Source organism: Lethenteron reissneri, unplaced genomic scaffold, assembly GCF_015708825.2.
Source record: "Lethenteron reissneri isolate LAM-NWPU_2019-01 unplaced genomic scaffold, ASM1570882v1 scaffold_1319, whole genome shotgun sequence".
Lineage (NCBI taxonomy): Eukaryota > Metazoa > Chordata > Hyperoartia > Petromyzontiformes > Petromyzontidae > Lethenteron > Lethenteron reissneri.
The window spans coordinates 81,147-108,828 of NW_026891024.1; the positions used below are offsets into that span (position 1 = coordinate 81,147).

The 27,682-nt window shown below is 51.2% G+C and overlaps 1 protein-coding gene across 1 annotated transcript; it reads right to left on the reverse strand.

The window, feature by feature from the left end:
* Window positions 1-26,718, reverse strand: LOC133361984 (fibroblast growth factor receptor 1-A-like). The gene is given in 15 exon segments (XM_061580959.1): window positions 1-33; window positions 724-838; window positions 3,186-3,323; window positions 14,756-14,826; window positions 15,258-15,404; window positions 19,557-19,813; window positions 21,334-21,354; window positions 21,357-21,443; window positions 21,819-21,940; window positions 22,882-22,958; window positions 23,196-23,335; window positions 23,706-23,907; window positions 25,018-25,235; window positions 25,474-25,597; window positions 26,560-26,718. Coding segments are annotated over 15 exon segments (1,911 nt in total).
* Between the last annotated feature and the right edge of the window lie 964 nt (window positions 26,719-27,682).

Sequence of the window (27,682 nt, forward strand, 5' to 3'; positions counted from 1 at the left end):
CTACATCAGTCCGGCCGTCATGTCCACGTAGTCCTAGCGCACACAGACAAGCAGACCCCCCATTGTGTGGCCTCAAACAGGCTGTCGGAGCAAGTGATGTTCGTGGGTAGAGGTGGAGAGAGATGGGGGAGAGGTGGGGGAGAGATGGGGGAAAGATGGGGGAGAGATGACAAAGACCAAGATCCCCGTGTAGCCTGAACAGACTGTAGGGGCAAGTGCTGTTAGCGAGTAGCAGCACCTATGAAGGCTACCGGCGCTGTGGCACACGAGGGGGTGGGTGGCCAGCACCACGCCCGGCCGCCTTTGTCTCCCCGGCGGCGATGTTTAATACACATACCACGTCAGGTACTCGATTGAGGCTGAGTCGACCTAGTGGAGACCCGGGACCAGAACAGATCATCGCTATCACTGGTGTGAAGAAGATCAACGTTTAGTCCTTTTAAAATAAACATGTCATCATGGCCAAAGCCACCGCCGCCACCACCACCACCACCGCCACCACCGCCACCACCGCCACCACTGCCGCCACCACCACCGCCACCACCGCCGCCACCGCCACCACCACCACCACTTCTCTTCCCTCTACGGCATCCTGCGAGCGTGGTGGCAAGCGGGAGGTCGCAGGTTCGACCCCTACGGCCTGACGACCCCCACGTCTCCATCTCTCTCTCTGCCCCGTGGCCCATGTCGCCCCCCCCCCCTCCCGGACGGGGCAGCGGTCACCTCGTCACGGCGGCCCCCGTTGGCCACGAGGATCCGCCCCAAGTCGTCCGCCAGCCGCGCGAACGTCGGTCTGTCGCTGGGGACGGTCGCCCAGCACTCGCTCATCGTCGCGTGTCTGCGCACGGCGACACGCGAGTCAAGTTCAACACGCGCCGTGCGTGTACACCGTGCGCACGGCGTACACGCAATGTGCACAGACATGCAGCTACTACATTTACAATCATAGAGTAGTGTATAGTGTAGTGTATAGTGTAGTGGATAGAGTAAACCCACTACTGTATTTACAATTATAGAGTAGTGTATAGTGTAGTGTATAATGTAGTGGATAGAGTAAACCCGCTACTGTATTTACAAGTATAGTGTAGTGTATAGTGTAGTGTACAGAGTAAACCCACTACTGTATTTACAATTATAGTGTAGTGTATAGTGTAGTGTACAGAGTAACCCCACTACTGTATTTACAAGTATAGTGTAGTGTGTAGTGTATAGTGTAGTGTATAATGTAGTGTATAGAGTAAACCCACTACTGTATTTACAATTATAGTGTAGTGTATAGTGTAGTGTATAGTGTAGTGTATAGAGCAGGGGTCCTCAAACTTTTCAAACAGGGGGCCAGTTCACTGTCCCTCAGATCGTTGGAGGGCCGGACTATAGTTACAAAAAAAACTATGAACAAATTCCTATGCACACTGCATATATCTTATTTTGAAGTGAAGAAACAAAACGGGAACAAATACAATATTTAAAATGAAGAACAAGTACGTTAAATCAACAAACTTGCCAGTATTTCAATGGGAACTATGGGCCTGCTTTTGGCTAATGAGATGGTCAATGTCCGGTTCCATATTTGTCACTGCTAGTCGTAACAAGTGATGCAAGTGTGCAACCATTAGTCTAGATCTGGTTGGAGATTTCAAATGTTTCATTCTGGAAAAAGTCTGTTCACAGACATAAGTGCTGCCAAAGATGGTTGCCATTTTGAGTGCATGGTTCCTGAGATGAGGATATGTCTCAGAGGGGAGAGATGCATATCAAGAGGAATTTAGCATATTTATGGGAAATGCAGGAATGTGATTAGTACTACATATGCAGCACGGACATATGTAGTACTAATAACATTCCTGCATTTCCCATAAATATGCTAAATTCCTCTTGATATGCAAATTCGTTTGTCAAGGCGCCCTTTCCCCCGCTTCCAACCCAGCTTATATATGCTCCAAGCTCGTGTGCTGTTTCATTCAGACGCTGTCTCCCCAACAGACCTGGTTTTCACCTGAGGACGGCTGCTTGCGTTGTGGCCGAAACGTCGTGAGAATTATTTTATTACTTCCCTTCTATGTGACTTTACCGAAAGAACCAAGAAGATGAATCCCTGCAGTCACGAAAGCTTTAAATCGAAAGATATCCTCTCCTGTAGTTGTTCCATTGATGCTTTGCAGTGCAGCAAGCTCTTCTGTGACTTCGAAATAGTCATTCGTCCCACGAATAAAAATTAGAAGTTGTGCAGAATCACGAACATCATTGCTTTCGTCGAGTGCCAAGGAAAAATAGGAAAGTTTTTTTGTGGAGTTTTGCAAATGCTGATGCAAATTGTCTCCCATTTCTTCAATCCTCCGTGTAATTGTAGGTCCTGAAAGACTCACTGTACTAAATAAATCGGCCTTCTCTGGACACATCTCTTTGGCAACAGAAAGAAGGCATTCTTTAACAAATTCTCCCTCCACGAATGGTCTGCCAGTGCACGCTATTAGCTTGGCAACTTGAAAACTTGCTCGCAGTGATGAAATATTTAGCTGCTTCTGCTTCACAAAAGTATTTTGCTGAGTTGCCAATGTATTTTTCAGTTTTAATATTTTATCTTTTCTCACTTCTCCGACCAAACAAGCATATTTATCTTTATGTTGAGTTTCATAGTGTCGACGTAAATTGTATTCTTTGAACACAGACACTATATTCTGGCATATCAGACACACAGCTCTTTCCTTGTACTGCATGAAAAAGTAATCATAAGTCCACTGTTCTTTGAATATCCTACACTCCGAGTCAATTTTTCTCTTTCTTGACATCATTGTTTCCTAGGGAGTCAAAATTGCTATTAGTAAAATACCAATATATATACAGCGCTACAAAAACAATATACCAGCAATAACTTTGCCCACACAGAGACTTACAGACTGTACTGCCCATCAATGCAGTCTGATTGGGGGGAACTCCGCCCCCTCTCCCTCTTCCACCAATGACCGTCCTTCTCATGTATAAAAAAAGTAACAGACAGGCAGCGGCGGCAAAAACACCCAGCGGGCCGGATAAATGTCCTCGGCGGGCCGCATGTGGCCCGCGGGCCGTAGTTTGAGGACCCCTGGTATAGAGTAATAATAACAACAACATCAACGAACGACGCTCCTGTAGGTAACATGACGTCATCGTCGTAGTCGTCGTTGCGATCTCCGATTCCTACTCACAGCTCGTCGGAGCAGAGGGCAGGCCGCTCCATGCGGTAGCCGTCACCGAGCAGCTTGAAAAGCTTTTCCACGGGGACGCCCGGGTACGGAGAGCCCCCCAGGGTGAAGATCTCCCACAGCAGCACCCCGTAGGACCACCTGCACACACATACGCACAAACACGCGCACACATGCAAATGCATGCACAACCACACACACGCATACACATGCATGCTCACGCACGTACACAACAACAACAACCGCCATTCGCCACTAAGTGGTAGTGACATCACCACGGCGCTTGTGCCAGGCCATGTGCACCTTGAGGCCACGTGAATTGTCGAACGCCCGCTGGCAGGAGGTCACGGGGCAGACCCAGCAGGTGCCACGGGTCGACTGACTGAGATGACCGAGATGACTGGCTGATGCACCACCTGTGCCCCCGACTGCCAACTTGCTGTGCTTTAGACATCCGGCGCTCCGCTCGTTGTTGTGAGCGTCGCTCCTCCGCTCTCCGTTGTTGTTGGAGGGCGACTGCCTCCAACTGCCCAGTAGCGTCCTTCACGAGCCTCCTCCACTGAGGCCGATCTTGACACCGCTGGTACCAGTCATCAGCAAGTCCACTCAGCTGCACGTCCTCCTGTACCACATCACTCCATCTCATCTCTAGCCCGTGCCGCGCCCGTTTAGCCCCCTCAATTCGGCCGAACAAAAGCTGTTTAGGCAAGCGTAGATAAGGGAGGTGTTGTATGTGTCGGAATTATGAAATTTTGATGAAAATAAAAATTAATAATTTTCCGAAAAATGCGCAAATCGCATTAATTATGATAGTATGTGTATTAATATGCATAAATTATGATAATGCGTGTAATTATATGCATAAATTATGATAATCACGGAGATAATCGTAGTAATTTATGCGGAGGCTTGCGATTATGTTAATGTGTGCAGTTATGATAATTTGCTTAGTTTCGTTTATCCAGAGTTATCAATCAGGATAACACGATTATCATAGATTCATTTACCGATTATCCTAGTGTGTGTTATAATATTTTAGGTCTCCATTTTCATATCTCATCACAGGATACAGTTGTCAAGAATAAGACAGTTTTGCATGGACTTGGAAGGAACACTCGATATGCTTCTGGATTACAATTTTATTCTAACAAGCACGTGACATTCTATCATGCAGGTCAAACATGCGTCAATAATTCATGGGCAAGATTATGCAATTAACTAATATGAACGACAAAAACTTATGCAGTTGTGACATTATGCAATTATGCAATATGAATAACGAAAACTCTTATGCATTTGACTAAAATGAATGAATAAACACTTATGCATTTAGCTAAATTGAATAACTAAAAATCCTTATGCATTTGCGATATTATGCATTAACTAATACGAATAACCAAAACTCTTATGCAATTACGAGATTATGCATTTGACTAAAATGAATGAATAAACACTTATGCATTTAACGAACTGAATGACTAAAAACACTTCTATCAATTGTAACCTCTACTTTTCCTACCAGGCATCATTAGTTCGCCCATGTATTGATCACAATCGGCGACTGGTCGAGTTTGAAAACAAGCATGACACACTTCATATGGCGGTAATAAAAAGCACTTATTGTATCCCAGAGGCGAAAGTATATGTCAATAGATTCATCGGCAAGTCTAAAATCCTTTTTAACGGAATGTTTGATACAATGGTGGGTGAGGGCGTGTGGGCGCGAGAGCGAATCTGGCTCTGTTTTAATTAACTCTTCGGCGAGATTCTGGGACAAAGGAAACTGGTTTGACAAGATTTTCTCTGTGTTTTATTGAGTCTGTATGTGGGGAGCGATACGACCTCTGTTGTTTGTGCGAGCGGCAGCTGAGACTTTCTCCGCTGTGAGGTGAGCGGCGGCGCTCGTTCAGAAGACTTTGACTCTTTTTCTCCACGGCGGGATGACGAGTCGGTTTGGGTTGATGCTGGTCGATCTGGGTGTCGCTCGTTGTCGCTCGGTGTCGCACGGTGGCGCACGGTGGCGCACGTTCAGCGCAAAGTGGTGCACGGTGGCGCACGGTGGCGCACGGTGTCGCAAGTTGGCGCTCGTTCAGCGATCTCCGCCTTTCCTGCGGGTTGTTCGCTGGTCGTCACTCTGACGAGGAGCGATGCTTCGTTCGTGGCAGGGTGGACGTTGGCGTCTTTGTTGGCTTCACTCGCAGCTCTGCGACTCAGGGTAGCGATTCTTCTCAGGTGGTGCAGACCTCGGCTTGTAGCTACGCGTCGCTACTCCGCGACCCTCGTCATTCTCAATGATGAAAACTTCTTGACGATCTGTGGTGGAGCCGAAGATGGGCTCGTGGCCCGGATGATCTCTGGTGGAGCTCGTGGCCCGGACGATCTGTGTTGTATGGATTTTCCTTCGGTTTATATCGGAAACTTCCACTCGGCTTCCCGAGTTGTTCAAAGGCTGTGTCATAAAACCTTCCTGTGGGCTGAACCATCTGCGTCCGTGTGTGTGTCCGTCCGTGTGTTTCGCGTGCGTGTTTGTCCGTGTTGTGGGGAGACAAAGGCGGTTGTTTCCACGGTGGGAGCACCCGGCGTATGCTTATTTATTCGAAGGCGTGTGTTAATTTCCTTTGAGCCCTTGCCCCAACTTTATGGGTGTCATTTCCTGGCTTGGTGCCTGTGTGTCGTGATCCTCTCGGAAAGACAAAGGCGGCCGTGTTGCTCGCTTCCCATGGGTGTTGTGTTTGGTTAATTTTGAGAGCCTTCTCCGCCCTTGATTTCTCTTCTACTTTAATTCCGTACTTATTATTTGACTTCTTGTGATTATTTGATCTGATATCCCGGCTAGGAATTTTGTTTTGGAGCGAAATCGATGCCATAATTATTCTTTGATGCTTCGGCCCGGCCGTGTAGATATTCTTTAAAGGTAAATAATGTCAGTATTTATTAACAATGATGGGTCGCGATTCTGGTTCAGATTGTCGTCTGGTTTTCAATTGGAGTGAGGATGGATACTGTTTGCTTAATCTTTATGGTTAAGTTGGTAACTTGTGTATTTAACATGGTTCAAAGACCCATCTGTGCTTTTTGTCGTCGATGCTGTTTCTTTGTTAAAAATATAATTATCTCTTCCTCCGTGTCTCCTGGTTCTGCAACCCCCCGCCTGCAATTCCCCCCCTCCCTTGTTCCTCTTGTGTGAATTTAGGGGAGTTTTTTTTTTATTACCTTATTGCCCCCCCTTTCATGTCCTCTCTCCTTTGAAATGAGGTATGCGCGCATCTGTGGAAGTGTGGGGGCCTCTGTGGAAGTGTGGGGGCGTGTTCGTTCCCACGTGGCCGCGTCTATTAAAAAAAACGATATTATCTATGTTGGCAGAATAATTCTTTAAAAAAATAAATAAATAATATTAAAAAAAATAAAAAGGGGGTACATACACAACAGTCCGCCCTTTTGAAAATTATCAGGGGTCGATTTGGCCACTGGCGAATTTTCAAACAAAGTAATGCCCCCTTTTTATGTCATGCATCCCATCAGCCGCCCTTACTCTCGGCGGTTATTTCTTACGACGCGCGTGCACGTATTACAATCTTAACCTGGTTACATCTGAAATAAGCAAAGAAAATAACAACATGTTAACATTGATATTGCGTTACATCGGTTCTCATACATCATAACTCCGGCGAATATTCATTTTTGTTTTTGTTAAATCCTGGTTACATTTGAATTAAGCAAAGAAAATAACACACGTTAACATCGATATTGCGTTACATCGGTTCTCATACATCATAACTCTGACGAACATTCATTTTTGTTTTTGTTAAATCCTGGGAAACGCTAGGTAGCGGTTTCGAACGCATTTATGCGTTACCTTCCTCATGTTGCCTGGTTTACCACTTATCACTTTGATAATTTGATCACGGTTTTCGGGTTCGTTTTTGTAGTTTCCTCTCTCACTCTCTCGCGTCGTGGGAGTGTGTGGTGAAAAATTGTGCTGCACGTAACCAGAATTCGCGCACACGACCCACTTTGACACTTGGTTCGTGGCATTCGCTCTCTCTGCGATTACATGCACATTTGCCGAGTCAGTGTGTCGATTTAATTCTGTCCTTCGTAATGTTGCCCTCATTGTTTTTACGAGTGTGTTGGATTTCAACACCATTCCCGATACGTCATGGACATTCGTCTCCATTTTAGCACTCCGATCCACATAATTTTTGGTTTCCCTTGGATATTTTCCATTCAAAGGCTCACGCCTGCGCTCCTCAGGGTGTGTCTCTGTGTTCTCTCTTTGTCTCTGCTGTCTGCTATCCACCGTCCGATCACTCTTCCATTCAGCCCTGTCACTTGCAGCCTGCTCAGGGTTTAACACCTCGGCGGGTGGGGCGCGTGTTGGCCGCTCGCTCGCACTCACTGTGGATGGTTCATCACGTATTTGGACCGCATTCTGTGTTATTCCTCTATTCCCTCCTGGTATAGCCGGTGGAGGAATTGGTCGGAATTGGATCGATTGTGTTTGACCTCCCATCCTGCGATTCTCCTGAATGTTCGCATCCATACCTCCGCGGTCTGTGTAACACCTTCCCGCTAGGTGGTTATCTTCCCATCTCTGTGCGTAATTTGAACCTTGCGTGTGTCGTGGGATGGGGTGTTGATATGGTTCTGCTCTGAACCTCTCCCTCCTGCGATTCTCGTACATTTTTAGCCCAGTATTTCTCCCATTTGGGTGCCAAATTTTTCCTGGATTGTTACCTCGCCATCTTTGTGGGTAATTTTGATCTTGTGTGTGTCGTGGCATGGGGTGTTGGTATGGTTCTATTCTGAACCTCCCCCTCCTGCGATTCTCCTGAATGTTCGGCTTTGTGCCGCTCTCATTCTCGTGCCAACCTCTCTCTGGGTTATTTTGCCATGTGTGCGTGCGTTTCTGCTCCGTCTTGCATTGTGGGACTGCTCGGTGATTTTTATTCCTCTCTGAGAGGCTGGGTTCCTCATCCCTCTCCCTGTGTTCTGGATCCGAATTATGATTCTTAGCTCTGTATAACCATGCCATGTACGCCTTGCTCTCTATGCGGCGTAAGGATGCGGTTTCTGGATTCCAAACCATTCTCACCCTTTCTGTAATCTCTGGGCTCAAGGATTCAAAAAACATAATTTTGAACATTTTATCTCCTTCGTGGTATTGATTCACATCGCCTGCGTAATACGCTCTTTTAAATTGGACGAGGTAGTCACGTGGATCTTGGTCCATGCCCTGGGTCATCGATTTTACAGCATAAAACCCCTCAGTGAGTGTCGAATATTCTCCAAACTTCCGAATCACTGCCAGGCTCAGTTGTTTAAAATCATTTCTAACCTTGTGTGGCAGTGACTTTACCCATGGAATGGATTCTTTATGTAAGGTCCGTTTCAACAAACTCGCTTTTTCATCCCGTCTCCTCAGCCCTCTAATCATTGCCTCCTCTTCTACGGTTGCGATATGTGTGTGGATATCCATAGTCTTATTGTGGGGGTCAAAATCGGGAATTCTGACTAGAGCCTTGTCCATCAATTTAAGGGTTTTACTGGTGAATAGGTATTCCGAAAGTTGATCGCCGACAGCGTCATCATAAAACAAGTTATCATCAGGCAATCTGTCATTTTGGTCTGTGCCGTGTCGGGCGTGTTGCCATTTCCCTTCAGTTTTTGCCTCTGCCCTTAGTGGAGCATGTCCTGTCGACTTTACTTTAACATTTTTCCTCCCTCTCTCGAATTGTGAGGGTTTCCCTTTGTAAAGGATTTTTTGTTCGACATCCATAATTTTTGTGCGATTAGTCCCTGGACTCTGTCCACGTACCCAAGAGTGTGATTTACTGTTACTTCCATATTTATTCTGCGGATCAACGTCTGTGAGTTTCGCTGGTGTCGCGAGTACTGATTTCTCTCCCGTTTCCTTTCCAAATTTTTCCTCATTCCACAATCCCTGTCTGTATGCCTGTGTGAAAAGGAATGAGTCCTGTCCTGCCTTTCCTGCAGTTTTTACATCGTGTTCGCCTTCGTTACATTTTATCCAGTCAATTAGTTTCCCCCGAGGTGTGTTCGTGTTATCGATACAGCTCCCTTCCCATATGTCTCTCTGACTGTACTGCTTTGTAACAGATTGGTCGGTACGTTTAAATACGAGCTCCCCGTATCCCGTAACCCATTCAAAAATTATTCTTAATCCTAGCATCTTAGGTATGGCGGAAGTTAATTTGACATTTCTTTTCAGAGTGCATATAAAACAATTATCTCACAGAGTGTAGTCAATTCGACTCGAGCTATCTGTTATTTTCCGATTCAGAGTGCGTACCTCTAACACCATTTATCAGAGGATGCAATTGGTTTGATACGATATTATCTTAATTCCACTGTCTCTGTTTTAACCTGCTATTCTGGGTTTTAACCTTAGAGGGCGTTTTTTAGTTTTCCGCCCGTTCACAATCACCATGCAATGTTCGATCCTGATATTCTGGTTAACACGAAGTGATTCATTCCATCATCCATGCAAAACACTGTCTGCGAGAGATCCCGGACGAGCCACCCATTATGTTGTATGTGTCGGAATTATGAAATTTTGATGAAAATAATAAAAATTAATAATTTTCCGAAAAATGCGCAAATCGCATTAATTATGATAGTATGTGTATTAATATGCGTAAATTATGATAATGCGTGTAATTATATGCATAAATTATGATAATCACGGAGATAATCGTAGTAATTTATGCAGAGGCTTGCGATTATGTTAATGTGTGCAGTTATGATAATTTGCTTAGTTTCGTTTATCCAGAGTTATCAATCAGGATAACACGATTATCATAGATTCATTTACCGATTATCCTAGTGTGTGTTATAATATTTTAGGTCTCCATTTTCATATCTCATCACAGGATACAGTTGTCAAGAATAAGACAGTTTTGCATGGACTTGGAAGGAACACTCGATATGCTTCTGGATTACAATTTTATTCTAACAAGCACGTGACATTCTATCATGCAGGTCAAACATGCGTCAATAATTCATGGGCAAGATTATGCAATTAACTAATATGAACGACAAAAACTTATGCAGTTGTGACATTATGCAATTATGCAATATGAATAACGAAAACTCTTATGCATTTGACTAAAATGAATGAATAAACACTTATGCATTTAGCTAAATTGAATAACTAAAAATTCTTATGCATTTGCGATATTATGCATTAACTAATACGAATAACCAAAACTCTTATGCAATTACGAGATTATGCATTTGACTAAAATGAATGAATAAACACTTATGCATTTAACGAACTGAATGACTAAAAACACTTCTATCAATTGTAACCTCTACTTTTCCTACCAGGCATCATTAGTTCGCCCATGTATTGATCACAATCGGCGACTGGTCGAGTTTGAAAACAAGCATGACACACTTCATATGGCGGTAATAAAAAGCACTTATTGTATCCCAGAGGCGAAAGTATATGTCAATAGATTCATCGGCAAGTCTAAAATCCTTTTTAACGGAATGTTTGATACAATGGTGGGTGAGGGCGTGTGGGCGCGAGAGCGAATCTGGCTCTGTTTTAATTAACTCTTCGGCGAGATTCTGGGACAAAGGAAACTGGTTTGACAAGATTTTCTCTGTGTTTTATTGAGTCTGTATGTGGGGAGCGATACGACCTCTGTTGTTTGTGCGAGCGGCAGCTGAGACTTTCTCCGCTGTGAGGTGAGCGGCGGCGCTCGTTCAGAAGACTTTGACTCTTTTTCTCCACGGCGGGATGACGAGTCGGTTTGGGTTGATGCTGGTCGATCTGGGTGTCGCTCGTTGTCGCTCGGTGTCGCACGGTGGCGCACGGTGGCGCACGTTCAGCGCAAAGTGGTGCACGGTGGCGCACGGTGGCGCACGGTGTCGCAAGTTGGCGCTCGTTCAGCGATCTCCGCCTTTCCTGCGGGTTGTTCGCTGGTCGTCACTCTGACGAGGAGCGATGCTTCGTTCGTGGCAGGGTGGACGTTGGCGTCTTTGTTGGCTTCACTCGCAGCTCTGCGACTCAGGGTAGCGATTCTTCTCAGGTGGTGCAGACCTCGGCTTGTAGCTACGCGTCGCTACTCCGCGACCCTCGTCATTCTCAATGATGAAAACTTCTTGACGATCTGTGGTGGAGCCGAAGATGGGCTCGTGGCCCGGATGATCTCTGGTGGAGCTCGTGGCCCGGACGATCTGTGTTGTATGGATTTTCCTTCGGTTTATATCGGAAACTTCCACTCGGCTTCCCGAGTTGTTCAAAGGCTGTGTCATAAAACCTTCCTGTGGGCTGAACCATCTGCGTCCGTGTGTGTGTCCGTCCGTGTGTTTCGCGTGCGTGTTTGTCCGTGTTGTGGGGAGACAAAGGCGGTTGTTTCCACGGTGGGAGCACCCGGCGTATGCTTATTTATTCGAAGGCGTGTGTTAATTTCCTTTGAGCCCTTGCCCCAACTTTATGGGTGTCATTTCCTGGCTTGGTGCCTGTGTGTCGTGATCCTCTCGGAAAGACAAAGGCGGCCGTGTTGCTCGCTTCCCATGGGTGTTGTGTTTGGTTAATTTTGAGAGCCTTCTCCGCCCTTGATTTCTCTTCTACTTTAATTCCGTACTTATTTTTTGACTTCTTGTGATTATTTGATCTGATATCCCGGCTAGGAATTTTGTTTTGGAGCGAAATCGATGCCATAATTATTCTTTGATGCTTCGGCCCGGCCGTGTAGATATTCTTTAAAGGTAAATAATGTCAGTATTTATTAACAATGATGGGTCGCGATTCTGGTTCAGATTGTCGTCTGGTTTTCAATTGGAGTGAGGATGGATACTGTTTGCTTAATCTTTATGGTTAAGTTGGTAACTTGTGTATTTAACATGGTTCAAAGACCCATCTGTGCTTTTTGTCGTCGATGCTGTTTCTTTGTTAAGAATATAATTATCTCTTCCTCCGTGTCTCCTGGTTCTGCAACCCCCCGCCTGCAATTCCCCCCCTCCCTTGTTCCTCTTGTGTGAATTTAGGGGAGTTTTTTTTTTAATTACCTTATTGCCCCCCCTTTCATGTCCTCTCTCCTTTGAAATGAGGTATGCGCGCATCTGTGGAAGTGTGGGGGCCTCTGTGGAAGTGTGGGGGCGTGTTCGTTCCCACGTGGCCGCGTCTATTAAAAAAAACGATATTATCTATGTTGGCAGAATAATTCTTTAAAAAAATAAATAAATAATATTAAAAAAAATAAAAAGGGGGTACATACACAACAGAGGGAATGACTGTGGCCGAGAAGGCCTGAAGCTTCGTGCGGAGCCGGTCATAAGCACACTGCCCAGGTATGGGAAACTCTCCACTCTCTGCACAACTGCCGTATCACCAATTGGGAGTTGTGGGGGTGGAGTGTCCAATGGTACAAAATACCCAGGCAGGTGCTGATGGTAAGGCTCCACCTCTTAGTGGCACACTCCAGTTTCAGCAGAAGCATCTCTAACTTCTCCTTTGAATGAGCAGCAATTACCAAATCATCGGCATACGTAACATGGTTGAGCAATAGGGAGCCATCCCTTGACCAAACCCGGGCATCGAATAGCCTCCCATTGCATCTGTACCACATGGAAATTCCTCCGGTACAGCTACTGAATGTTTCACGAACTACGTGGTTGAAATAGATGTTACATAATGTGGGAGCCAGAGGACATCCCTGTCGCACCCTAAAGTAAACAGCGAATGTCTCCGACTCCCGGCCACGTAGTTTTACCCGGGCCCGCTCACCATCATGAAGGTCCTTAATGATCGCGAGCAGAGGGTCAGGTACTCCGAAAGCACGAAGAACAACCCAGAGCCCATGCCTACTGATAGTATCATAGACCTTGACCGGGTCAATAAAGCAGAGATGTAGGTCTTGTTGGAATTCCATCCACCTCTGCTGTAGCAGACAGACAGAAAATATGGCATCTGTGCAGGACCGGCCTTTCCTGAAACCACATTGGGGCTCCTCAAGCCTCTCCTCAGCGTGCCTAGCAAGGCGATGTTGAATAATCCTTGCCAGGACTTTTCCCGGCACACTGAGGAGTGAGATGCCCCTGTAGTTGTTACAGTCTGTGCGGTCCCCCTTCTTAAAGAGTGGGACCACCAGGGCATCCTTCCAATCCTGCGGAACCCATCCATTGGTCCAGACTGTCGTTATGATGTCATGTAGGGCAGTCTGTGCACAAACGCCACTCTCCCTCAGCATGTCGCTTGGGAGATGATTTTTGCCCGGTGCCTTTCCTGGTCTGACTCTGGATCGCCTTCAGTACTTCCTCAACAGATGGCACCTCAGCCAGCAACTCACAGGGGGTGACTTCTTCCTCCAATATTTGAGGCACCGCAGCCTCAGCAGGGTTATCCCCACTTTGCCCCATGATGTTTTCCAGGCTGAGGAATTTCCTCTCCCCCAGGATCTCAAAAATTCTCAGAAAATCTGCAAACCTGTTCCTAGGGGGTCAGAGATTCCCCTAATGATGGTAATAGGTGTGGCACTGTAGGTGACTTTTTTGATGGAGTTAAATAGTGATTTGTGATCGTGGGCCACTGAAGAAGACTCCATCTCCTCAGCAACCCGTGACCACCACCCATTCTTGCAGCGCCTCACGGCTCTCCGAACCTCCGAGCGAAGGCTGCGGTAAGCCTCTTCATTCTCTGACGTGGAATGCTGTCGACGATTAGAGTGGGCCTGTCGCTTTTTCTCAACCATCCTGAACTCCTCCTCTGTCAGCAGTGTGTCTGCTGACGTCACGCCCCCCCCCCCCCAAACCCTCCGCGTAGGCCGTGTGTTAACCCAAGTCTCAGGCGAAGCCGGGTAGTAAAGCGAGTATTTGTATAATTGGCTAAGATGTGATTATTGCTGTGTTTTGTGATACTATTATTCTTCTCATTTCTTTCTTATTTTTTTATTTTCTCTCTATTTTTACTTACGACTGACCTTCATATATGACCAAATACCCATCCCAAACGGCGTTAAAAACACAAAAAGAACCAATAAAAAAAAACTTCTCGCAGTGATCTCGCAGTGATCTTTGTATCTCAAAAACCCCCTGGCTGGAGGTGAGTGAGGGGACCAAAACAATGTACGCGGTTTTTCCAGATCGTGGGGGGCCCGCGCCCTTAACCCCCGAGATGTGGAAGGGTCGACCGTATACAGCGGTAGCAGGCAGTGTCAGGGTCTGGATGGAACCCACGACCTCCTGCGTACCAGCCGAGGTAGTCAACGTGTCACAGCCACTCACACAGGCAGTGTCAGGGTCTGGATGGAACCCACGACCTCCTGCGTACCAGCCGAGGTAGTCAACGTGTCACAGCCACTCACACAGGCAGTGTCAGGGTCTAGATGGAACCCACGACCTCCTGCGTACTAGCCGAGGTAGTCAACGTGTCACAGCCACTCACACAGGCAGTGTCAGGGTCTGGATGGAACCCACGACCTCCTGCGTACCAGCCGAGGTAGTCAACGTGTCACAGCCACTCACACAGGCAGTGTCAGGGTCTGGATGGAACCCACGACCTGTGTACCAGCCGAGGTAGTCAACGTGTCACAGCCACTCACACGTCGCTCCGCTGTGTGTAGACGCGGTGCAGCAACGCCTCCGGTGCCATCCACTTCACCGGCAGGCGTCCCTGGAGGGGCGACAGGTGACGAGGGGAGGTCAACGACGCACAGCCTGACCCTTGACCCTTGACCCACCACCACCACCCTTTTATCCACCACCACCCTCTCCCCTACCTCCCTCTCTTTTCTTTTTTACGATCAGAGGAAACAAGAAGATGCTCGGTGTAGTCGGCACTTTGCTTCGTTCATCATTTCGTAATTTTTTTCAATGTTTTGCTTATGTGCCCCCCCCTCTTCTTTTTTTCAAATGAAAGATTTCATGAAAGATTCTCTCTCTTCTCTCTCCCCCCCCCCCCCTTCCCCGGGCATGACCACCGCCACCACCACCACCTCCTCCACCGCCACCACCGCCACCACCTCCACCACCGCCACCACCACCCCCGCCACCACCGCCTCCACCGCCGCCACCGCCGCCACCACCGCCACCACCGCCACTCACGGCAGCAGTCTTGTGCTGGTAGTAGTAGTCACGTTCGCCGCCCACGTCGCGGGTGAGGCCCAGATCAGCGATTTTCACCGAATAGCCGCCACCAACTCCGCCGTCAACGACGAGGACGTTCCTGGCCGCCAGGTCCCGGTGAACGCACTGTGACACCGACACACACGGTGCGTGGGTAGGTGTGTGTGGGTAGGAGATGTGTGTGGGTAGGGGTGTGTGGGTAGGAGATGTGTGTGTAGGGGTGTGTGGGTAGGGGTGTGTGGGTAGGTGTGTGTGGGTAGGGGTGTGTGGGTAGGGGTGTGTGGGTAGGGGTGTGTGGGTGCCGGACGGGCAACTCTGTCATGGACAGTGCTGTGGGGGGAGGGCCAATGCCGATTGGCCTCTCCCGTCATGGCGTCTGCGACCACCACAGTGGCTAAACGGGGGCTCTGGACGGGTGCAATGGGTTGGTAACCCCTCCACCTTCAATTAATTACCACTAAACCACAAATTAAATATGTAACTAATAAGTTTGTGGCGCAGGCCATGGGGGGGGGACAGGTGTCTATGACGTCTCCTGGCCAAACCCCAATTGTCGGAACCAGGAGATTGAATCTTCACCCTTGGGGCTTCTCCAGAAACAACGAAAAACCACTTCGTGTGGCGAGGTGGAATGTTCGAACACTCACTGCGGAGGAGAGGCTGCCACTCCTTTGTCGGGAGCTGGACCGGTACCGCCTGGATCGTTGTGGCATTCAGGAGGTCCGGTGGACCGGTCCTGGCTCCTGCCACCATAAGGGGTGGACAGTCCTTTACTCGGGGCAGGAGACTGCCAAACAACAGGGTCTGGCTCTTCTTCTGAACAAAAAAATGAAGGGGGCGTGGGAGCATGGCGGTGAGGTGTGGGAAGCTGTAAGCCCCAGGCTACTTTGGGCTCGCCTTCCCATCAACCGGAGACGAGGAGTGGTGGTCGTGGTTGCTTATGCCCCCACCGAACACGAACATCCGTGGAGGGATGCAGGCAAAGCCGATGAGTCAAATGCCTTCTATGACCTCCTGTCACAGGTGCTGGCTAGATTGGCCACTCGGGATAGAGTCATCTTGTTGGGTGACTTCAATGCCTGAGTTGGTCATGATGCTGGCAGCTGATCTGGAGTGATTAGAAGGCATGGGCCAGATCAGCTCAATAACAACGGTAGGAGGCTGCTAGATTTTTGTGCAGCCCATGGGCTTGTAATTACCAACACGCTCTTCCGGCATTGGCGCATCCACACAACATCATGAATGCATGACGGGTCCAAGCAAAAACATCTGCTGGTCTACATAGTGACGGACCAGCGGATGCGAGCCCATGTCCTTGACACCAGGACCTACCGTGGAGCTGATATGCCCTCTGACCATCGACTAGTCATCTGTAAGATGCGCCTGCCATTCTTCCACTCCGGTGGTGGGTGTACACCCAGGACCCCCTTCCAACCTAAAGTGGCCTGGTCTCAGCTGATGAAAGTTGCAAGTGAGAATTTCATCATTGCTTGCAGATGGGGTTGGCATCGTCCCAACTCCTCCTGATGTCGAGGGTTAATGGGCGAGGTTTAGGACTGTGGCTCATGCAGCTGCAATGGGTGCTTTGGATACGCGGTCCAGACCTCTCCAGAGACCCTGGCTGACAGAGGAGGTATTCAGGATAGTTGAGAAAAAGCGACATGCCCACTCTAATCGTCGACAGCATCCCACGTCAGAGAATGAGGAGGCTTACCGCAGCCTTCGCTCGGAGGTTCGGAGAGCCGTGAGGCGCTGCAAGGATGGGTGATGGTTATGGGTTGCTGAGGAGACGGAGTCTGCCTGAGTGGCTCACGATCACAAATCATTATTTAACTCCATCAAAAAGTTATCTGCAGCGCCACACCTATTTCCATCATTAGGGGAAAAAACGTTGATCCAATCTCCGACCCCCAGGAACAGGTTTGCAGATTTGCTGAGCATTTTTGTGAGGTCCTGGGGGAGGGGAAATCCCTCAGCCAGGAAAACATCATGGCGCAAAGTGGGGATAACCCTGCCGAGGCTGCGGTGCCTCAAATATTGGAGGAAGAGGTCACCCCCTGTGAGTGGCTGGCTGAGGTGCCATCTGTAGAGGAAGTACTGAAGGCGATCCGGAGTCTGAGACCAGGACAGGCACCGGGCAGAGATAATCTCCCAAGCGAAATGCTGAGGGAGGGTGGCGTTTGTGCACAGACTGCCCTACATGATATCATAAAAAAAGTCTTGACCACTGGACGGGTTCCGGAGGATTGGAAGGATGCCCTGGTGGTCTCCCTCTTTAAGAAGGGGGACGACACAGACTGTAACAACTACAGGGGCATCTCACTCCTGTGTGCCGGGAAAGGTCCAGGCAAGGATTATTCAACATCGCCTTGCTAGACACACTGAGGAGAGGCTTGCGAGCCCCAATTCGGTTTCAGGAAAGGGCGGTCCTGCACAGATGCCATATTTTCTGTCTGTCTGGTACAGCAGAGGTGTAGGGAATTCCAACAAGACCTACATCTCTGCTTTATTGACCTGGTCAAGGCCTATGATACCATCAGGAGGCCTGGGCTCTGGGTTGTTCGTGCTTTCGGAGTCCCTGATCCACTGCTCACGATCATTAAGGACCTTCATGATGGTGAGTGGGCCCGGGTAAAACTACGTGGCCGGGAGTCGGAGACATTCGCTGTTTATTTTGGGGTGCGACAGGGATGTCCTCTGGCTCCCACATTATGTAACATCTATTTCGACCACGTAGTTCGTGAAACCTTCAGTAGCTGTACCGGAGGAATTTACATGTGGTACAGATACAATGGGAGGCTGATTGATGCCCAGGTGCGGTCAAGGGATGGCTCCCTATTGCTCAACCATGTTATGTATGCCGATGATCTGGTAATAGCTGCTCACTCAGAAGAGGAGTTGGAGGCACTGCTGCTGGAACTGGAGCGTGCCACTAAGATGTGGGGACTTATCATCAGCCCCACCAAAACTAAGCACCTGCCTGGGTATTTTGTACCATCGGACACTCCACCCCCACAACTCCCAACTGGTCTTGGGGCAGTTGTGCAGAGAGTGGAGAGTTTCCCATACCTGGGCAGTGTGCTCATGACCGGCTCCGGTTTGACAGCAGAGGTCTCACTCCGAATCAGTCGAGCGGCAATATCTTTTCATCGGTTGCATACCGCTGTGTGGAAGCTACCTGGTCTGTCGCTCCGCACGAAACTTCAGGTCCTCTCGGCCACAGCCATTCCCTCCTTTCTCTACGCTTGCGAAACATGGACCCCCCTAATGGAGCATCTTCACCGGTTAGAAATATTTAGGCTGGCCTGCCTACGATCCATCCTGGGTTTAACCAGGCTGGATTGTGTGAGGAGCTCATATATCCTTGAAAGATCTGGACGAAGTCCCATCGGTGAGCTCCTCCGGTAGGCAAGGCTGTGTTGGCTGGGCCATGTCGCCCGCATGCCCAGCCACCGCATGCCTAAACAGCTTTTGTTCGGCCTGGATTGAGGGGGCTAAACGGGCGCAACACTGGGCTAAAGAAGAGATGGAGTGATGTGGTACAGGAGGACGTGGAGCTGAGTAGACTTGCCGATGACTGGTACCAGCGGTGTCAAGATCGGCCTCTGTTGAGGAGGCTCGTGAAGGACGCTACTGGGCAGTTGGATGCAGTCGCCCTCCAACAACAACGAAGGGCAGAGGAGCGACGCTCACAACAACGAGCGGAGCACCGGGTGGCTAAAGCGCAGCCAATTGGTACAGTAGGGGGCACAGGTGGTGCATCAGCCAGTCATCTCGGTCATCTCAGTCAGTCAACCCGTGGCACCTGGGTCTGCCCCGTGACCTCCTCGACATTTCACGTGGCCTCAAGGTGCACATGGCCTGGCACAAGCGTCGTGGTGACGTCACCGCCACTTAGTGGCGAATGGCGGTTGTTGTTGTTGTTCTAGATTTGAAGCTTTCGTGACTGCAAGGATTCATACTCTAAGTTTATTCAGTAAAGTCACGTAGGTAGAAAATGAAATTTAAATTAATACAAATAAAATAATAAAAATCACGACGTTTTGGAGGCAACACAAGTCTCCGTCGTCTGGTGGGACCGTCACAGCCAGACTTGCTGTATCAAGTGAGGCAGGGATTCCAAGATGCAAGTTCTTAACTTGTATTTAAGATTTTTATTATTTTTTATTAATTTTAATTAAATTTTTTACCTACGTGACTTTACTGAGAAAACGAAGAGTATGTTGTTGTTGTTGTTGAGTGGGTAGATGTGCGTGCGGGTGGGTGTCGTCGCTGCACCTTCTTAGAGGTGAGGTACTCCATGCCGCGTGCCACCTGGCAGGCGAAGGCCACCAGCTGCAGCATGGAGAGCGTTTCGCCCTTCACCTCGTCGCCGCCACCACCGCCACCACCGCCGCCGCCACCGCCATCACCGCCACCACCGCCGGCTCCGTAGCCGCCACGCACCGTGCACTCTGCGCCGGGCGTGCGGTGTGCACGCAGGAAGTCGCGCAGATTCCCCTTGGCCGCAAACTCAACGATCATGAGCAGGGGGCCTGGGGGAGTTGGGGGGGGAGGGGCACAGTGAGATGTTAACTATCTCGCCTGGTCTACAGGAGGTCGCGAGTTCAATTCCAACTCTGACGATGCCTGCTGCTGCTGCTGCTGTATATGTGGAGTCTGTGTGTCTCTTTATCATCATCACGGTGGCTATGCGATGTTAACTACCTCGCCTGGTCTACAGGAGGTCGCGAGTTCAATTCCAACTCTGACGATGCCTGCTGCTGCTGCTGTATATATGGAGTCTGCGTGTCTCTTTATCATCATCACGGTGGCTATGAGATATTAACTACCTCGCCTGGTCTACAGGAGGTCGTGCGTTCGATCCAGATGGATTTTTATTTCCCCCGTGTCCTACGGTTTTTCCCCTTTTCACATTTTGGAATAGACATCGCTACTAATGTCCATCAGCAATCGTCCGTGATGGCCAGGTGGCTTCCGGAACAAGAGTAACGCAGCTCGAGGGGGGGGGGGGGGGTCTTGCCTGACGACATACAAACTGGTGAGCAGCGGCGGGCAAGTCGCTCTCAACAGCAAACGTCACTGGGGCTGCCACTGTCAAGCAAAGCGGCTTGAGCTGCCGTGAGTGGCGGCGGCGGCGGCCAGGGGTCGCTTCTGAAGAGGAGCCGTACAGGCAGCGGAGTGCAGGCCTTGCCTGCTGCTCGAGTTGTCTACAAGTTCGTGTTGGTTTCATTGGCTTCGAAATAGAGAGGGGGACGGGGGAGGTGCAATGATCACAATCCCGGTTCTTTAGAAGCCGAGTCACCAAGAAGACGACCCAACTCTCGGCTTTGCCAACATCACTCGCGAAGCCAAATTAGTCCACAAGGTGAAGAGTTCATCGCCATCACGAGGGAGGGGGGCTGCTCACCCCCCCACTCACCACCCCCCCCCACGCTCACCACCCACACTCGCCACCCACGCTCACCACCCCCCCCACACTCACCACCCACGCTCACCACCCCCCCACTCACCACCCCCCCGCTCACCACCCCCCCACCCCCACCCCCGCTCACCCCCCCCCACACTCACCACCACCCCACCACACCCCCCCCCCCCGCTCACCCCCCCACACTCACCACCCCCCCCCACACTCACCACCCCCCCACACTCACCACCCTCCCACGCTCACCACCACACTCACCACCCCCCCACGCTCACCACCTCCCCCCACACTCACCACCCCCCCACCACCACCACCCCCCACACTCCCACCCCCCCACGCTCACACCCCCCACACACTCACACCACGCTCACCACCCACGCTCACCACCCCCCGCACTCACCACCCACACTCACCACCCACGCTCACCACCCCCCCACACTCACCACCCCCCACACTCACACCCACGCTCACCACCCCCCACACTCACCACCCACACCACCCCCCACACTCACCACCACACTACACCACACTCACCACCCACGCTCACCACCCCCCCGCCTCACCACCCCCCCACACTCACCAACCCCCCGCTCACCACCCCCCCACACTCACCCCCCCCCCCACGCTCACCGCCCCGTGTGCATGCGCCAGCAGGTTCACCAGGTGGCTGTGCCGTCCGATCTTCTTGAGGGTCTCCAGCTCCGCGTGGAGGTCGTGGGTCTCCGCTTCCGTGGCGTGCGCTGGGCTCGCACGCCGCACGTCCGAACACAAATTAAAAACAAACTCTTCTAGCGGTAAAGTCACCACGTAGAATGCAAATAATAAAATAATAAAAACATAATAAAATAATAAAACATAATTTAGTAATACAAATAGGTCTGTCTTTCCGACAGACCTGTTCTCACCTGAGGACGGCTGCTTGCGTTGTGGCCGAAACGTCGTGAGAATTGTATTTCATTGTTTTATTTTTATTCTTTCATTATTTCCCTTCTACGTGGACTTTACCGAAAGAACCAAGAAGATGAATCCCTGCAGTCACGAAAGCTTTACATCGAAATGTAAACTTGTAGCGATCGCCCCACAAACTCCTAGTTCTAGAACCCCGCGGGCGTCACCCTTCAGCATCTTGACGGCGACGCGAACGCTGCGGTGAGGCCGTGACGGCTCCATGCCCAGCGCCTCGGCCAGCAGCACGCGGCCAAAACAACCCTCACCCAGCTGCTCACCCAGAGTCAGCCTGCACACACAGACACACACACAGACACACACAGACACACACAGACACAGATACACACACACAGACACAGATACACAGAAACACACACAGACACACACAGATACACAGACACACAGACACACAGACACGCGCACAGACACAGAGACACGCGCACAGACAGATACACACAGACACAGAGACACGCGTGCAGACACAGAGACACGCACAGACGCGCACAGACACAGAGACACACACAGACACACAGAGACACACAGAGACACGCGCGCAGACACAGACAGACACAGAGACATAAAGACACAAGCACAGACATAGAGACACACAGACACAGAGACACACGCACACAGAGACATGCACAGAGACAGACACACACACAGACACACGCACAGACACACAAAACAAAGAACCCCCCTGTAGCCTTAACAGACTGTAGGGGCAAGTGCTGTTAGCGAGCACCTATGAAGGCCGGAACGGTACACAAGGGGGTGGGTGGCCAGCACCACGCCCGACCGCCTTTGTCTCCCCTGTGGCGATGTTTACACACCGCACCAGGTACTCATTTAAGGCTGAGTAGACCTAGGGGAGGCCCAGGACCGGTTCAGATAATCGTCACTGGTGTTGGCCGTGAGCGGGAATCGAACTCTGGTCGCCGGGTTCGTAGCGCAGCGTAGCGCTAACCACTACGCCATCACTCCACACACAGACACACACACTTATACACAGACATATACACAGACACACACACAAATAAACAGACCCACAGACATACACAGACATATACACAGACACACACATATACACAGACACAAACATATACACAGACACACAGACATATACACACAATAACGACGACAACAACGATGATAACAACAACAATGATGACGACAACAACAACGATGATGACGACAACAACAACGATGATGACGACAACAACAACGACGAACCGTTCCCGAGGGAACTCCCAGCGGTCGCACGGCCCCGTCACCCCCGACAGCTCCACGCCGCTCAGCGCAGACAGCACCTGGGGCGGCACCACAACCACCACCACCATCATCACCACCACCGCCACCACCACCTCCACCATCACCACCACCACCGCTACCACCGCCACCTCCACCACCACCATCACCACCGCTACCACCACCACTACCACCGCCTACCACCGCTACCACCAACACCACCTTCACCACCTCCACCACCACCTCCGCCACCACCTCCACCACCACCACCATCTCCACCACCACCACCTCAACTGCACCTGCATCTCCCCCTCTCCGCTGGTCGATCCTCTCCTCCTCCGCGTGAGGCCGGTGACAGCACCGATGGTGATCAGCAGCAGGAGGGCGGCGGCACAAGAACCGCCGCCCACTCTCACGGGAGCAGCCAGGGCGGTGTCCACTGTCACAGGGAGACAGGCGAGGTAGTCAACATCTCATAGCCACGTGATGAGAGAGAGAGAGAGACACGCAGACTCCAAATATACAGCAGCAGCAGGCATCGTCAGGGTCGGGATCGAACCCACGACCTCCTGCAGACCAGGCGAGGTAGTTAACATCTCATAGCCACCGTGATGATGATGAGAGAGAGAGACGCAAACTCCAAATATACAGCAGCAGCAGGCATCGTCAGAGTTGGAATTGAACTCGCGACCTCCTGTAGACCAGGCGAGGCAGTCAACATCTCAGCCACCGTGATGATGATGAGAGAGAGAGAGACGCAAACTTTAAATATACAGCAGCAGCAGGCATTGTCAGGATCGGGATCGAACCCACGACCTCCTGCAGAGCAGGCGAGGCAGTCGACATCTTACCAGCCGGCGTCTCTTGCGGCACGACGAGGAGCCATGCGGAGCGGTGAGCGAATCCCGCGGCGTTGCCCGCCAGGCAGGTGTAGCGGCCCGAGTCGTCCGTGCTGACGTTGCGCAGGTACAGCACGTCCGTCTCCACGTCCGTCACCTCCACGCCCACCGTCTTGAGGCGACACGGCGGGCGGCGCGGAGAGAGCGAGCGAATCAGCATCTTGTTTGTATACCCACGACGCAGGCTGCTGTGCGGGGTAGGGGTGATTTGGGTTGGAGCGTCGCATGTAAGCGTTGTGTCGTCGAACTCGCCACCACCCGACATGGCCAACGAGTAAGATTCAATGTCACGTGAACAAGTTTCAACGTTATTTATTTATTTATTAGGTACCAGCAGTAAGTACCCGGCGAAGCGGTGGCTTCTGAGTCCTGTTGTTTAGAGGGTGACGTCAGCCTCCGCTGAGTTTGGGTGGGTGGGTGAGTGAGTGGGTGAGTAGATGGGTGAGTGAGTGGTTGGGTGAGTGGGTGGGTGGGTGAGTGAGTGGGTGGGTGAGTGGATGGGTGAGTGAGTGGTTGGGTGGGTGGGTGAGTAAGTGGGTGGGTGACTGGGTGGGTGAGTGAGTGAGTGGTTGGGTGAGTGGGTGGGTGGGTGGGTGAGTAAGTGGGTGGGTGACTGGGTGGGTGAGTGAGTGGTTGGGTGAGTGGGTGGGTGGGTGGGTGGGTGGGTGAATGAGTGGGTGAGTGGGTGGGTGAATGAGTGGGTGGGTGAATGAGTGGGTGGGTGAATGAGTGGATGAGTGGGTGGGTGAATGAGTGGGTGGGTGAATGAATGAATGAGTGGGTGGGTGAATGAGTGGGTGGTTGAATGAGTGGGTGGGTGAGTGAGTGGGTGGGTGAGTGAGTGGGTGGGTGAGTGGGTGGGTGAGTGAGTGGGTGGGTGGGTGAGTGGGTGGGTGAGTGGGTGGGTGAGTGAGTGAGTGGGTGGGTGGGTGAGTGGGTGGGTGAGTGAGTGGGTGGGTGAGTGAGTGGGTGAGTAGGTGAGTGGGTAAGTGGGTGAGTGAGTGAGTGGGTGGGTGAGTGAGTGGGTGGGTGAGTTAGTGGGTGAGTGAGTGGGTGAGTTGGTGGGTGGGTGAGTGGGTGGGTGAGTGAGTGAGTGTGTGAGTGGGTGAGTGAGTGAGTGAGTTAGCGGGTGAGTGGGTGAGTGGGTGGGTGGGTGAGTGGGTGAGTTGGTGGGTGAGTAGGTGGGTGAGTGGGTGGGTGCCCCCGTGCCTCGCCCGCTCACCGTGAGGACGTGCACGTAGGGTGAGCCATTGGGTGCTTCGAGGCTGCCATTCACCTCCACGTGCTTGAGCCACTGCACGTGGTGGTGCAGCTGCTGCTGACTGCTGCCGCCAGCGCTCTGCAGGACAACGCAGCGGAGCTCCACGTCGCTCCCCTCCGCCGCCGTCACGTTCGCCGGGAGGCCGTCCTGCAGCGACGGCCGCTGGGGCTGGCCACGCTCTGCACGCCGGGAGGGGCGGGAGGGGGGAGGGGGGAGAGGCAAAAAAATTACGAAATGATGAACGAAGCAAAGTGCCGACTACACCGAGCATCTTCTTGTTTCCACTGATCGTAGAAAAAAAAGAGAAAAAAAGGGGAGGGGGGGAGATGATAGGGAGAGGGGAGATGGAGGGGTGAGAGGGAGGGGGAGAGGGAGGGGGGAGAGTGGAGGGGGGGAGAGTGGAGGGGGGGTCACCACCGATGACGACGAGCTGGTACGAGTGCTGGATGGAGCCGTGCTGGTTGCTGACCACACAGCTGTAGTTGCCCGCGTCAGAGGGCACCACGCTGTCCAGCACGAGCGTCCAGTCCTTGATCCTCAGCTTCAACAGCACAACAACAACAACATTACACACACACACATCGCCATTGTCTTACACACTGCTTGGTCCACACCAAAGTGTCGGACCAGACAATGTCACTCCCAGGACCATGTCTAGCAGCTCGTGGCTGCTTCCTGGACGGCGTGACAAATATAACAAGAGGCCGTCCACCCTTTCACCCGGCCATCAAACAGTTTGTACTATGAGACATCTCCTTTGCCAGTGGCAAAATAAAGTAATAGGTTTTTACCCTTTCAACTGGTACAAAAACTGACACCTTTATACAAGGCATCATGTTTGCAATAATACACAACACAAGCAGTCAAAATGCAAACAAAAAGGAACAACTCTGATGATGATAATGATATGCACTGTCCTTGAAGTTGATTGGTCCACACCCGAAACAGCTTTTCTTAGAGCCCAGTCTCACCCTGGTGTTGGACCAGACGCCAAAAGTTTGTGTCAAGATGTGAAACACATAATTCTAGATTTGAAGCTTTCAAGACTGCAAGGATTCATATTCTTAGTTTTTTCGGTAAAGTCACGTAGGTAAAAAAAATTAAATTAATAAAAGTAAAATAATAAAATAAAAATCACGACGTTTGGGAAGCTTGTGTTGCCTCCGAAACGTGATTTTTATTTAATTTTTATTTTACTTTTATTAATATAAATGTTTTACCTACACAGTGACTTTACCGAAAAAACCTAAGAATATGAATGTGAAGCCCAACCCGCTCACCTGACCCCGCTCACCCAGCCCTGCTCACCCGGCCCCACTCACCCAGCCCCGCTCACCCGGCCCCGCTTACCCGGCCCCGCTCACCCTGCCCCGCTCACCCAGCCCCGCTCACCCGGCCCCGCTCACCCGGCCCCGCTCACCCGGCCCCGCTCACCCGGCCCCGCTCACCCAACCCCGCTCACTCAGCCCGCTCACCCAGCCCCGCTCACCCGGCCCCGCTCACCCGGAAGGCCCCGAGGCGCCGCTCCTCCCCGCCGTGGAGGCGCCCTCCGTCGTGGTGCCAGGCCACGGAGGGCGTGGGCACTCCGGTGGCGAGGCAGCGCAGCTTGACGCTGCTGCCGCTGGGCACCACCCACAGCGGCCTGGACAGCGAGCCGGACATGCGGCTCCAGCGAGGGGGGCCACCAGACCCCGTGGTCGTGCGCACTTGGGGGGCGGGGGGAGAGATACGTCATTCGCCACTCACTCACCACTCACTCGCTCATCACTCGCTCATCACTCACTCACCACTTACTCACCACTCACTCACTACTCACTCACCACTCACACCACCACTCGCCACTCACACCGCCACTCGCCACTCACACCGCCACTCACCACTCAACACTCACCACTCACTCATCACTCACTCACCACTCAACACTCACCACTAAACACTCACCACTCACACCGCCACTCACTCACCACTCACACCGCCACTCGCCACTCACACCGCCACTCACCACTGACCACTCACCACTCACTCACCACTCACACCGCCACTCACCACTCACACTGCCACTCACCACTCACCACTGACCACTCACCACTCACTCACCACTCACACCACCACTCACCACTCACACTGCCACTCACCACTCACCACTGACCACTCACCACTCACTCACCACTCACACCGCCACTCACCACTCACCACTCACACTGCCACTCACCACTCACCACTGACCACTCACCACTCACTCACCACTCACACCGCCACTCACCACTCACCACTCACACCGCCACTCACCACTCACCACTGACCACTCACCACTCACTCACCACTCACCACTCACACCGCCACTCACTCACCACTCACCACTCACACCGCCACTCACCACTCACTCACCACTCACTCACCACTCACTCAACACTCACCACTCACACCGCCACTCACCACTCACACCGCCACTCACCACTCACACCGCCACTCACCACTCACCACTCACACCGCCACTCGCCACTCACCACTCACTCACCACTCACACCGCCACTCGCCACTCACTCACCACTCACACCGCCACTCACCACTCACACCGCCACTCACCACTCACACCGCTACTCGCCACTCACTCACCACTCACACC